Source organism: Thermobia domestica, chromosome 4, assembly GCF_964235325.1.
Source record: "Thermobia domestica chromosome 4, izTheDome1.hap1.1, whole genome shotgun sequence".
NCBI classification, from domain to species: domain Eukaryota; kingdom Metazoa; phylum Arthropoda; class Insecta; order Zygentoma; family Lepismatidae; genus Thermobia; species Thermobia domestica.
Window position 1 is genome coordinate 261,529,547 of NC_137457.1, and position 14,550 is coordinate 261,544,096.

Genomic DNA, 14,550 nt, shown 5'->3' on the forward strand with positions numbered 1-14,550 from the left:
ATCCGGAAAAGCTTTGCATGATTTTTTTTTTTTTTTTTTTGACAAAGAAAAAATCGGCCAAGGTCAAGTGATGAATAGGAAAACTGACAGAGGAATATGTACAGATTTTTCTAATATTCCGCGTATTTTGCCCATCAAATTCCCCGTAATTGTCATAGTTTAGCGGTATTGAGTGGGGAAGGACACGTCTTTCCACAGGGTCTTTGGAAAAATTAAGTCGTTAGACTATTAACCCATCAGCTCCAGTGACTAGGACGACACGTCATGCAATGCGACCCGGAGCCAATGAAACTTCATCATACATGGGAGAATCGTGAAGCTTGTAATGTGATTTAACCCTCCCTCTGTCTCTTCTCTTCTCGCAAATCTATAATTCCCCTACTATCCTCTATTTAGGTTCATTTTGGAATTTATCTTTTAGCATGTAACACAGGATTGTAGTCGAGGGTATACGGCGGTATATGCCGTACGCCGCCTGCTTAATCTTTGACATTATAGTATGCCTTCCGCTTTAAGGAATATAGTGTTTTCGTTTACTTTTTATTTATTTATTTAATCTGGTGATGAGTCCAGTGATAAATGTGTGATAAATGTGATGAGTCCAGTGACTATATCACCTTCTTTTCTATCCTATTCTTAGCTGCTGTCCAAGTATATCAATCATGCGAAAAAAAATCCATTGTTTCTAACTACCGGTTCCACTACAATATCACGCTACAAACAACTCATCCTATGTTTTTCGATATAAATGACTAGTACCATATTGCAGGATCGTTGATTAAATATTTATTTATGAAATATAAACGAAGTCACTTTAGTTGATTTTGAGAAAATTGTCCAGGAAATACATCCCCAGGAATAAAGTATTCTTTCCTTCTGCTTTTTTTCCTTTCTTAGAGAAATAATTTGTACCATGTTATTAGTTTGTTAATCAAATATATTGATTTATGACCTATAAATAAATTATGGCATATAAACTAACTCGTTAGACAGGCATGTAGCCAAGGGGAGGGGGGTCCGGACTATCCCTTCACATCACTAGTTGTGACAGAAACTTTATATACACCCAGTAGTTTAATCATCTATAAAGCAAGATAGAGAGTAGTGCAGCTGTGAACGAAAACCTTTATTCCATCTGTACAGTACTACATACTAAAATTATGTCACGATTCAAAATACAAATGTAAAGGAGGATTCGATATTGCTAGCTGGAATGCATCATTAAATTGAATGAGCCATTAGCTTTGGGCAAACCTTGCTGTAGGCTGTTCCTGCGGTATATTGCCTATAGCACATACCGCTAGGCCAATTGAAATATCGTGCAACGAATCTATAACGATTTACAAGAAAAAAAATGAAATACCAGATTGTACGTGACTTCATTCATTTAAAGAAACAACAGAAATTTCGATTGAAGTCTGCACAATGAAAGCAGAATGATTGAGCCATCTTAGCAAACATGCTAAAATAATAGAAATGAGAGAGAGCATTTTCATTTAATTATTTTTGAAGAAAATATTACTTGTTGTTGATATGATCGTTGAATGACTTCAAGCGAAAGAACGGTTGTGCAGTGATTTCAACGAGTATTGAGAAATCTAAAAGATCTAAATAAGTGACTTAAGTTCCACATTGTGAAACGACAAGGAAGACATTTGAACTACAGAGATTCGATACTAAAACTAAAACTAATAGATCAAACAGGTTTGGTTTCAGTAGAGAGATAAACAGCAAATATAGAATCCGTTCTCGGGACTGGATATAAATTTGCTATATTTTGCCTCTTATGCTCAAGAGATGGTGTGGGTCAATTAATACTTGACCCATGACCCTCTGACCCCTGATTAAGCACTCACCGTGATCCTCTACAAACCTGACCCCACTCACCACGACCCACTTTGACCCACCACCTATCATAACCCATTCTGACCCACTACCCATCATGATACACTGTGACCCACTGCCCCACCAAAATCCATCGCCATCAACTCTGATCCATGATTCCCGTCCTCCTCTCCACCAAGGAACAAGTTTACACTTGTAATAGAACAAGGCTGTGAAATTATCACTAATCGGAGTTTAAGTTACCAACTCTTTTCGAGATATCTACCTTCTCAACACGACTTTCCCCCTTGTTTGTTACAACACCAGTATTGTTGCTTTATCCTATATGTCATCAACTCCTATATTTTGTAAACAATCTGTTGTTCGCTACGTGGGAGGGGCAAAACGGGGTACATGGTAACTTTAGTTCTGCGACCAAGTGAGTTTGTGCTGAAGAACATTGTATCTATTGTTCTTATTTTTTGTTTTTTCTTTTTTGCGTGGAAACTTCCATTTTCTCGCAAATTCTCATTGGATTAATTCTTCCAAAATCATTACTTATTATTAATATCTGTCTCCTTTAGCACACAGATCATGACTGTGGGTCATGAGCCTGCGGATGTAATGAGTTTATTTAATTTCGTTTTATCCATTACATTCAGTCCCTACTGTAGTTATGCAACCATGTACAACACACCAAAAATCCTCGCCATCTTGATTCTGTTCAAATTATCGTTGGTCTGTCAACGAGTTTTAGTTACTTGATAAAACGTTGTTCCATCTATGAGGAATTGGATCCATCTGTTCTAACGGAAAATCCAGAACCCCCCACTTCCCGTGGGGGACTCCCTTGCGCCGTCACTAAACGATTCAGAGTCATGCATTTTTGGATAGAGCAGATTACAAGCCTGAGACAAAAACATGCCGCCTCAGCTCAAAAGCTAATAGTTTTGGAGATATTCGGCCCCAAAGTTCATTTTCTTAGGGTTTTGGACGATCCTAGCTCTGAAAGTAATCACTTTTGACCACGGATCCATATAAACTTTTTTCCTTACTTTGATGTAAGGAATCAGATGTTTCAGTTTGTCGGTCTAGTTCATTAACACCCTGTATATATATTAGCAGTCGATTCGCAGGTACACGGGATGGCAACGCACTTAATGGACACCATGTATATATAGGTTGGTTCTTATTTTTCGACTTCCAACTTTTCGCCCAATGAAATGGTTCCATAACCAAGATTGTCCAAGTGAAAAAATAGTTAATTGCGTAACATTAAATGGTGCCTCACACGACCTCAAATTTTGCAAGCATTACAATATACAATGTGATTCAGAAAGACCCTGTAAGTTTCGAACGGGAAGCGGGATTGACATCATATCTTGCATATGGGTGATGAACTTAATACCACACCTAGTACTGTAGTACAACCAAGGCGGAATTCTTCAAGTCTACAGTATTGAATTTAAGCCCAAAATTTTCAATAGCAAGGGGTTATGTAACATGTTTTGCGGTGCGTTTTACTACAAACACACGTCTGACGTTATTTCCAACTTTTCTCTATAATTATTTAATAGTTGGCTTCATAATATGTATTTAATAACTTAGAATTATCCTTCCAAACTTACAAGGTAGATTTGCTTCATATTGCTTATACTAAATGCATTCGAAAGTTGTGGTTGCTTGGGGCGCGATTTAATATTATTCAATTAAGATCTTTTTTTTCATGGGGTCCAACATGGAACCAGGACAAAAAAAAAGAGAGGTGGGACAAAACATATGCAGAAATCAAAAGTAATCAATACCTTATATATATGGGAGACTGGGGTTCGATTCCTGGTGGAAGCTCATGTGGATCGGATTTTATACGGAAAGAAAGTTAACATATATAGCAATGAACCCACAATCAATATTGAAAACACAAAATATAAAATATGTTTATGAATCATCGGGGACTTTCATAATTGGAGTAGTGATTAATGTATTTCAATATCTTTTATCTTACAGAATACCAAAACTAAAAAAGAACTTACAAGATTACCTATATCACAGTCTTGTAAATGAGCTCCATGCGCTTGTTCTTCGTTTCGGCGAAAATTAATAAATCTTTCTTTGAATTTAGATGTTCTACAAAGTTTCCACATAATTTTTCTCTATTGCAAGACTTTGCAAGCAAGTGAAGTTAATGTTACTATGGGAATATAAATTGATAAATTTATTCTTAAACTATCTGAGCAAAAATTCTTAGGAAAAATGTATAATCAGTTGATACACACTAAATTTGTGATTTATTACAATTCTACAAAATCTAGATTTAAAAAAAAAAAACTTTCATCTGTAAAATTATTGAGTCAAAAATCTCAAATAAAACTCTCATCTGACTTTGAGATAAGACATGTGTTTTGGGGCAAAGAATAAGAATTTCATTTTCAATTTCTTGTACCGCATTATTATATCTGAAGGATTCTAACTTCCTTACTATTCTAATTTTTTTCATGCACAAACTTACGTGATGCAGGGTTTAGCTGGAGAACGCCAAACAGATGACCTGCATATAGACAAAATGTTTCCATACAAACAAAGCAAAATTGAGGATAAAGTTTCATTGTTTAAATCGATCTCAGATTGAATTGACTTTGGGCCCTAGTCATTTGTCTCTATCATGTACTCCACTGCATTACAAAGCTCAGTACATAGTGCATTTCAATTGTCTGTATTGCTTTGTGTAATAATGCCACCGCGTATATGTGATGAATGTGATAATTAGAAGAATCGATTTCTCAGAAGCTCTGTGCGACAATTTGACAATTCAAAGAAAGAATGAAAAGTTGTTATATTACAAATGATATTCAATACTTTTAACTGTTCGCCGCGTTAAAAAATGTTAAGTGAAGATAGTGAGCATAGCAATGCACAAAAAATATTAATTGGTAAGATTTCTGAATAATTGCTTGCACTCCTCCCAAATGTGTGGTCTGACATTACACTAGCGCCATCACGTGTTTGCCAGATTAGTTTGGAATTGAAATGTTTCAATCCCTTGAAACAGGAATAATTAAACAAACTTGATCGTTAGCTGTTTTATTTACAGAAATAGGTATCAAAGAATCCTAAAATTCTTTCTTCAATGTTGCCATTTAAAGAATAATGAGAAATTATGCTGATTTTAGATTTAATTGTCTATTATTTCGTATGTCTGAATACATATGAACTGGACGTTTTTAAAATTTCCTTTCTTACGTACTCCTGAATTCCAGTCATTACTCCTCAGATTACATCATTTTGAATGTCACTGGATATCCCCTTGAACACGTTTTTCTGACTCTAAATGATATCTCATGAACGATTCATCGCAGCTAACAAGCCCAATGATGCTAAATAACCTCCTTTATTTACAGGCTCTAACTCCTCCGTGTTTTCTCTAAATGGAAGTTCTTTGCCAATTAATCCGCTTAGAATTTCTGTGTTCTTTATAACAACTTTGTTGAACTTAATGCTTGTAGTTTAAAACCCTCTGATGGCGCATATTTCAAGTGAACCCAGCCCAGCACATGACAATTTTCTGCATAACTTACGATAGATTAAGGCACTCCATTAGATTTAGAAGGAAACCATATTTTAGTATGAACTTTGCAAATCATCTAGGAACAGGAGTTTAAATTATTTCCAGGATTTTCATTCGCGCTGAAACTGTATAGCCAATTGACGTTCGGTGTTTTTTTTTTCCTTCTCTTCATAAATTTATTCTTTGGAAAGCAAAGGGTTAAGATATTACCATTATTCAGTAAATAAGCTGCAGGATGGAAATCGAGTTTGTCAAAATCGCGTAAATACCTCTACATAATAATTTAACTATAAACACTCACGCACAGAGAGGAAAACTAGTCTCTATCACCTCACTTTCACTTGTCACTCTCGCGAAATATACTAGGCTCAACAGAGAGCTCCCTCGCGCCTAAGCGGTTAGCGTACGCGCCTTTGGCGTGGGAAACCCGGGTTCGATTCCCGGCGGAACTCATGTGGTTCGCATTCCACGTTAATCAGTAGGCCCACGTCTCATATAGCCTCGCTGCTGAAAGGGACGCTAAACTAAAATCAACTCAACTCATCTAGGCTCAACAGTGATACAGTGAGAATACAACATTCAAACTTTTCGGTGCGAGTGTCTTTCCTTATCCAGATGCTGAAGATACGTAACGACAAGATGTGTAAAAAAAATGTCTGCAGGAATATATTATAGTAAATTAACATTTTATAGAGTGAGATCAAAAAGTGTTTGTTTTTCTTTTTTAAATAAATAAAACTGCAAGAAGACAGCAGTGATATGTTTCTAGCACTTCCAAATCTAGCTTAAAATAAACGAGACTGGCAACCCTGTAATAGACAAATTGTTAAATGTTTTCTAAGGGATTCTACACAGCGCTTTTATAGATTGATGTAAGGACCAAGGAATATGGATCCAACACAGGGGTAATGTTCAAGGTTTTACTAGACCCTGTGCAATCTCTACCTACATGGAGGCAGATTCCAGAAAAGTCTTCTTTCATCGTGTGAAAAAATCGAAAAATAAATTATGGGCATCTTTTAAGCTAAGACATTTCAAGGTACGAGATTTTAAGTTAGTTATGTAAGTCATACTTAATGCAAATGAAATTCTAAAGTTTAGACGCTGTCTAACCTGCCTACCTTCAAGCCTCATCACTAGTACCGTAAAGAGAATTATTGCGTCAAACTTTTTATATGGTGATGCAATTAGAATAAATTCGTAATGATAAATTAAATTAATTACTTACCGTAACAATAACTATGATAAGTGCACAGGCAAGTGTTCCAGCGGCGATGTAAACATTGTGGAGGTGATCCAAGTGAATGGAGATGGGCATTTGGAGATCTAAACTTTCTCTCCCTGTACCAGGTGTTGGAATTGATTCCAACACAAATTTATCTAGAAAGAAACAAATTGAAACATAAGTTGCAAACACTATCTCTATAACCAAATTGTCTTTCTATTTAAATCTCTATTAGTCTGGTCTGTTAAGGATAGGATCGTGACAGACCGGACACAAGTATGAAACTTGGCAGACTGAAAGTACTTCGGTATTCAATTCATTTTAGGGTCGGGTGCCAAAATTTTCTGGCCGCCATTTTGAAATATGCCGCCATAGTGGATTTTATGTAATGTTCTCTTAAAAGATCATTATCTCGGTAACCAGTGGTCCGATTTTGATGATTCTTTTTCTAAGTTATAAGTTGAGCCCGAATTTAATCGATTATAACAGTAATAAAGTCGCAGTAATATGATAAAAATGAGAAAAATAGAAATATTTATAATTTTATGAAACATATTTACATATGAATGATTTTTTCTCCAAAATGGTCCATTTTATGAAAGCATGTACCCTATAACGTTTGAAAGAGCATAAAAAGAGCTTTAATTTGATGTATAATACGTTAAAATGCGATGAGAAATAGTCGAAATATAAGTCTTGACCCAAAACAAACCCAATGCAAATAGGAAGACTGCGTAATCGGTCAACTTTGTGAAATTTAGCGGTGTCTGACAGAAATTTTTATCATTAAATTATCTAGTTATTATTCTTGTCATGATTACTTAATAATAACTACGTTTAATCATTACTTAGTATTGTTATCGGCGTTTTCATTGCAGCAGTTCTATGTAAACATGAACATTTTTTCTCATAATATTGGTTATTATAATGTAACTGTGAACACATTAAAAGTGTATTGTGCCTTTTAAGTTTAAAAATATCATTCCCTACAGTATTTGAAATAATATGTTTATTAAGTGTTTTCTAGGCGATTCGTGTTCAGAATTCCTGAGGATCTAAAAGATTTCGATAACTTACAAGAAATCTGTGAAACTTGTCACTGGAAAAGAAGAATTAGTAAACACACTAACTGACAATGCAGCGAAGTGGCATAAACAGTGCAATCGCAAAATAATAGAAAACAAAAAGTAAACAGAAATCAACAGAAAATAATGAACCAAAGCGTAAGAGGAGAAATGAAAGTAGAGGAAACGTAATTCCACCGGTTTATATTTTTTGTAATTCTGGGAAAGGGGTTAGAAGAAACTGTCACTTACGTTTGACAAAAATCTTACAGAAATGGCTTAATAATTACAGGATATATTTCTGCTTTCAAAATTTCCGGAGGAGACTTGGTACCAATGGAGGCTACATACCATATACAGTGCTTATGGATGTATAAAAGTAGGTACAGAAGTTGGAAAATGGAGAACAGATCTTTAAATGAAACCGAAAGTCAAGATGATGATGTTTTAGAATCTCGTGTATTTGCTGAACTCATAGATCACTTGGAATGTAAAATAGAAGATGTTCATTTCATTTTCAATTTGTCAGAGTTGCACAATCTATATGAAAACAAGTTGAGAGCGGTAGGTTGATCAAAAGCAGTGAATAAAACAAGACTAAAGAACAAAATTCTCGTTCTGATTGTACTAAACAGTGACGGCAAATATGTTATTGGTATTTAAAGAAAGGACGCTAGAAAGTACGCAAGGATTTCGTGTCTAAACGATCAAATGAAGAGAGATTTTTGCCTTCTCGATGTGTTTAAAGTCTTTAAGAAGAAATATGATAAACTGGGAATGCCAAACATTTTCAGGATACTTTACAGAAAACTGTCAAGATGAAAGTGTCCCAGAAAGTCTAAAGAATTTCGTTCAATTGCTGCTTTATGGATCCAACATAGAAAAAATTTCTATAACATATTCTCAAACTGCCCTAACAATAAGACAATTAATGTATTTTAATTTTAAGAACAGAAGATTAGCACCACGAAAAAAAAGGCACAACATATCTCATGAACCGCCTCTCCCACTGTATGTGGGTTTACAGGTACACACTCTTACTTGCTAGAAAAAAGATTGTCAGTAATTTACATAACTTAGACATTTTTGTAACATATAATCGTGTGATCCAAATTGAAGATCAAATAGCAGCAGTGACATGCAGACGTTACAAATTAGAGGGTCTTGTGTGCTCCTTTCCATTAACGACTAATATGTACACCATCGGTGCATTGGACAATTTAGACCACAACACATCATCAACTACTTCGACAGGATCTTTCCATGGAACAAGTATTAGTGTATTCCAGTTGCCTTCCGATTCCAACCCTGGTTTACTCCCAATACGAATTGAAGTTTCTTCATCATTATAAGATTACTTATTACCAGATATCTATGTTATTGTGCCATCAGTATCATCATATGATTTTGACAAACTGCAAGTTCCTATTACTGTTCAAGACAAATACGGTCAGGGCTCGAAAAAGCACTTTAGACAGAGAGGTGGTGGATTGAAAGAAATTCTCCGCTAGGTGAAAATAAACGCTTGTGGGCAGACTATCATTTGACTCAATCAGGAAGTGTACGTTCTACTAAAGGTACCAACGTCATGTTGCCTATTTTTGCTGAAAAGCGGAATCTCTTTCAATGGTGAAGCATGGTATGTCTATCATAAAGAAAATTACAGATCGATGTAATCCTAATCAAATACAGGTTATTTTCCTTGACCAACCTCTCTTTGCAATAGCAAAACAAATAAAGTGGAGATGGTCCGATTCATACTATGGAGAAGTTCTATCGTTATGTTTGGTGGACTACAAATAGAAATGGCCCTTTGAAGAGTGTTAGGCCACATACTAAATAGTACTGGATGGACATCGTCCTTAGCTGATTCCGGAGTAGCAGGTTCAGACTCAGCTGATTAATTCCTGGACTGCTCACACCTAACCAGAACCAAAAGAGCACAGCAGAAACCAGCTGTAGTTCTAGGCTTTCTTCAAATGGCAGGGTTTCATACAGAACAAGAGTCCAGAAACTGTAAACAAGAATTCCAACAGTGGCGGAAAGGAATGATATAGAAAAGATCTATGTTTTCATATTGGGATCTTGTACTGGAATTGGAACTTTTAATTTTGATATTTGTTAGAGCTCACCGACAAAGTAACTTCCTATTATATGTAACTGTGTTGAAGCGTCTTGTGCCTCTATCTGTACATCTCAGGAACATGAAGAGTTTAAATGAAGGAAAGTCAGAATTTAAGAGAACTGGGTGTTTTCAAAGACTAACCAAAAGTTTTGTTTCATGCCGTTCGACCAAAATAACAGAAGTGTTAGAGACTTCAGTGGAGCCATTAAAAATCCACGTGCTTTTCAACGATGGATTCTCACTGCTCCTGAGTTATGCAGACCTACAAAAGAATTTGAAGATGCTGCACACATTGAGGAAATAATTAACGAAAATTATGTTAGAAGTGATGTAAGTTTTAAGAATCTTTGTCAAACATTGCATGACACAATTTCTGCTGCAGGAAATCCTATTTTAGATACGTAACAGGTAATGAATCTATCATCACATGCGTATGCCTTACAGGATCTTCAGAAACTGTTGCAGAAATAAAAGTGATCGGTAAAAACCAATATGAAGAGTTTGTTGACTCGGTGTTTGTAAAATGAAGCAAGTCAATTTAGTCTCCTATAAAAAAGGATTTTTTTTGGAGAAAACTTAAAGAAGGATAGGAGATCATCCTAACAGAAGATAAATGAATTTAGAAATGATTACAGTTTGTTCAGTGGGCTGTATATGTCATGCAAACCGCGTGAGGGTGATCTGCAAGACTTTTTTCTCATGAAAATCGTAGTTGGTTATCATCATTGGTCACGAGAAACTTTTACTGTCGTCAAACAAGTCTGAAGTACTGAATATTTTCAAATCCAGAAAACTTCGCCTGGTTGAAAGAAGGTGGGTCGTGGAAGCCCTTATGGATGACCAAACCAGAAGTTTCTAAAAGTTCAAGAGAATTGCTAAAGAATGGCTGCAAAGCGCTTCCTCTTTGCCCAAAACAGTGCGTATGTTCAACGAATGGTGTTCAATATGCAGATCTTTGCTGCTGCGGAAGCTCCTGTGATGAACAGCAATGTGACTAAGAAGTATTTTTTCTTTGTGGAATAGGCGATTGGATGTTATCAATTTTGTCACTTTGTTAGCATTTTGATTTGGAATATTCAGTTTTTCAGTAGCTATTTATTATGTTTGAAAAAGTTAAGTTAAAAAAATTGACATATATGCAAAGACGTATTTATGATGTGGCTTTCTAGTGTCTTACATAATATAATTTATATGAACAGTATAATGTTCATTTAATAACAATAGCAATAATGCAAATAATATTGATTTGAATAACAATTTACAAAAGTGGAGAAAAAATATTAATTTGCCAGGTTCCGAGCATGCTTGTTATCACATAACATCAAGATTAGTCTAGTTGACTCTGCACACTCTTTGTATTCTATTGTACTGATTTCTTAATTTAACTATATTTCGGTTATTTTTCATCGCATTTTAACGTATCGCCTAGAAAACACTTAATAAACATATTATTTCAAATACTGCAAGGAATGATATTTTTAAACTTAAAAGGCACAATACACTTTTAATGTGTTCACAGTTACATTATAATAACCAATATTATGAGAAAAAATGTTCATGTTTACATAGAACTGCTGCAATGAAAACGCCGATAACAATACTAAGTAATGATTAAACGTAGTTATTATTAAGTAATCATGACAAGAATAATAACTAGATAATTTAATGATAAAAATTTCTGTCAGACACCGCTAAATTTCACAAAGTTGACCGATTACGCAGTCTTCCTATTTGCATTGGGTTTGTTTTCAAGACTTATATTTCGACTATTTCTCATCGCATTTTAACGTATTATACATCAAATTAAAGCTCTTTTTATGCTCTTTCAAACGTTATAGGGTACATGCTTTCATAAAATGGACCATTTTGGAGAAAAAATCATTCATATGTAAATATGTTTCATAAAATTATAAATATTTCTATTTTTCTCATTTTTATCATATTACTGCGACTTTATTACTGTTATAATCGATTAAATTCGGGCTTAACTTATAACTTAGAAAAAGAATCATCAAAATCGGACCACTGGTTACCGAGATAATGATCTTTTAAGAGAACATTACATAAAATCCAATATGGCGGCATATTTCAAAATGGCGGCCAGAAAATTTTGGCACCCGACCCTAAAATGAATTGAATACCTAAGTACTTTCAGTCTGCCAAGTTTAATACTTGTGTCCGGTCTGTCACGATCCGAGCCTTTTTTGTTGTTAAGAGACCAGACTATATATCCTTCTGAAATCGTATGACAAAATGAAATTACTTTTACTCAAAGCATTACTAGGATTACCATTTTTTGTAATAAATTTTAGAGATTTTGTTACTGTCTTACGGCTATTATCAATGATTTTTTTTAAATGTAAGATTTAAAACATTTTATTATACAAAACAACTCATGGTTGCAGAATACGAAGGTTCGTATTTAAAGGTTTTTGCATTTACATCTTTGGCACTAGCTTGAAGTTTGAGATCTTCTCTTAAATAATCTGCGAACTCTCTTGCAAGTATAGCAACCCGCCTGCCAGGAAACATTACTGGAAATATCCAACAAATGTGGGACAAAAACTTGCTTCACATTCCCAGGAACATCTAGTATAGTTCCCCATCAAATTCCATCACGTCTATTTTATTAATTTTAGGATATGAGGATTCAGAACAGATGTTGAAGTAGATATCTTCTCACAGGGATGACCCAGATCTCATAATTTCAGAGATTTAGGGTTGAGGTCTGGTGACCAAGATAGCCATCCTACGATCTCCCCTTTTCTGATCTAATGTCTTAGAAATATGTCGTGTTTGGTAAAAACAGGAATCAAGTTAATTTTGGGTCAGTTGATATATTTGGTCATTAAGATCTTTATCTGGCACTCGTTTCAGAGCTTAAAAGATTGATGTCTAAATATTATAAATAATTTTTATAATGTAAAAGGCAGTGTTAACTTTTACATGTACTTCAGCGTACCGTACAAATTTTATGCCTCCTTTTATTACAACTTCGTAATTCGACTTGATTTCCTTATGCTATGAACGTTCAATATGCTACTCAAGTAATTACGTAGTGAAATACAGCCTTTAGATACAGAATTTATAACTACCACCTGTAGCAAACATGTTATTATGTATATTAAAGAAATCTTACCTTCGCACGTTTTACCGGTGAATCCCGCCACGCAGGCACAGTAAAAGGAATCAACACTGCTCCAACATGTTCCTCCATTATGACATGGGTTTGGACTGCATGCCTGTTAGAAAATTGGTTTCAATCAGTAGCAAATAATAAAGAATAATGCAGAGTTGATAACTTTCAACATATCTTATGTATCGCTAATGTTCTTGGTGTTTTTTATTACGTAGCTTCTGATAAAAATATGTGTATGCATTCTATCCAACAACTGTTTATGCTATTCCATATAATTTCCTCCGAGAAGTGTATAATTACACAAGTAAAACTTTTGATATCCGTTCAGTATTTCATTTAATTCAAACTGACGTCTCTACGCGTAAGGTAGATGGTTGTCTGTATCACTAGATTTCCACTAATTTAAAGAATTGTTGTATACTCGTTTTCAGTATAATTTCGTCACATTGATATAACTATTTACCAATAAGTGACAATCAAATTCTATTATCAACTTTTAGTTTCATTCTAATTCATAATACAGTGTGTCCGGTTCAAAATATATCAGTAAGAAATGAAAACATCTAGGCAAGCAATAGTGATAGCATCGTCTAGTTCCTTTCTTTTTTCTGGAAGAGAAAACCATCAAGCTTTATCACCAACAGACGGATGATCGTAACGTCACTAGAGAGCATGCGTTTGATCTTTGCTTACAAGTACGGAAAATGGCGTCGTTCACTGTTGCTTCAGTAAATTAAGTGCTGTCTTGTCTTGCTGAACTCAAGTCCCCTGTAACCATACAGTTAAATTTCAACCAATAAAATATGTACAGAAACCACCGTCCCGTCATTACATTGATCGCTGACATAAACAATTGCTGGTAGTTGAATTTGTGTTGTGAAAGAAAGATAGTAACAAGAAACCAATGACCGAGAAAAAAGTGAAGACAGTTCGTTAAGCTTTTCGGTGAAAACTGTGAAAATCAGATGTATTTGTGACTACCCGACTTCAAGTATTTTAACCGATTGTAGATACCAGTACGGTGTTAAAACACTGTCGCTGATTGATAAAGACAATGGTTTTCTCATACGAGTGTCATTTTCTAACGAAGTTGCCTTTCATAACTCTATGTCTATGGGTATAACTGAAGGATAAGAGGTGAGAAAAGTATCCACATGGTTGTCGAATATGTACTTGACAGTTCCAAATTAAATGTGCGTTGTGACCCAAAATTCTGTATTAAACATTTTTTTAAGCGTTAGTTATAGGAGCAACGTACCTGAAAATATTACGAAAATATGCTTTGCCCTTTATACTATACGGATACATATTTTAACTAGACAAAGCTCCACCACATCACGCTTGTAAAGTTAGGAATTTCTTGGAAAACATTTCCAAGACGATTGGATTGCAAGGGAGGTCGTATTCAATAGCCCTCGAGGTGACCCGCCTTGATGCCCCTGAACTTTTTACTAAGGAGTTATGTAAAGACTGTTGTATATCAAACACCAGTACAAGAGTTAGATTATCTACAGGAATGAATTATTGCAGCATTTGTAACCCGTGACACCTCAAATATTAAGCAATATCTGAATGGAGATTGAGTACTGCTTTAACGTTTTGTCGAGC

At 35.0% G+C, this 14,550-nt stretch overlaps 1 protein-coding gene across 3 annotated transcripts in view; it reads right to left on the minus strand.

Moving 5' to 3' along the window:
* The window catches only part of wry (delta and Notch-like EGF repeat containing weary), a 980,891-nt gene that overhangs the window by 29,478 nt on the left and 936,863 nt on the right, over positions 1-14,550 (minus strand). For all 3 annotated transcript variants that reach the window (XM_081755853.1, XM_081755854.1, XM_081755852.1), the window contains exons 9-10: positions 12,943-13,045; positions 6,618-6,769 (exon numbers count right to left, since the gene is read on the minus strand). In XM_081755853.1, coding sequence (XP_081611979.1) covers positions 6,618-6,769; positions 12,943-13,045 — 255 coding nt within the window. The remainder of the gene's footprint in view (positions 1-6,617; positions 6,770-12,942; positions 13,046-14,550) is intronic.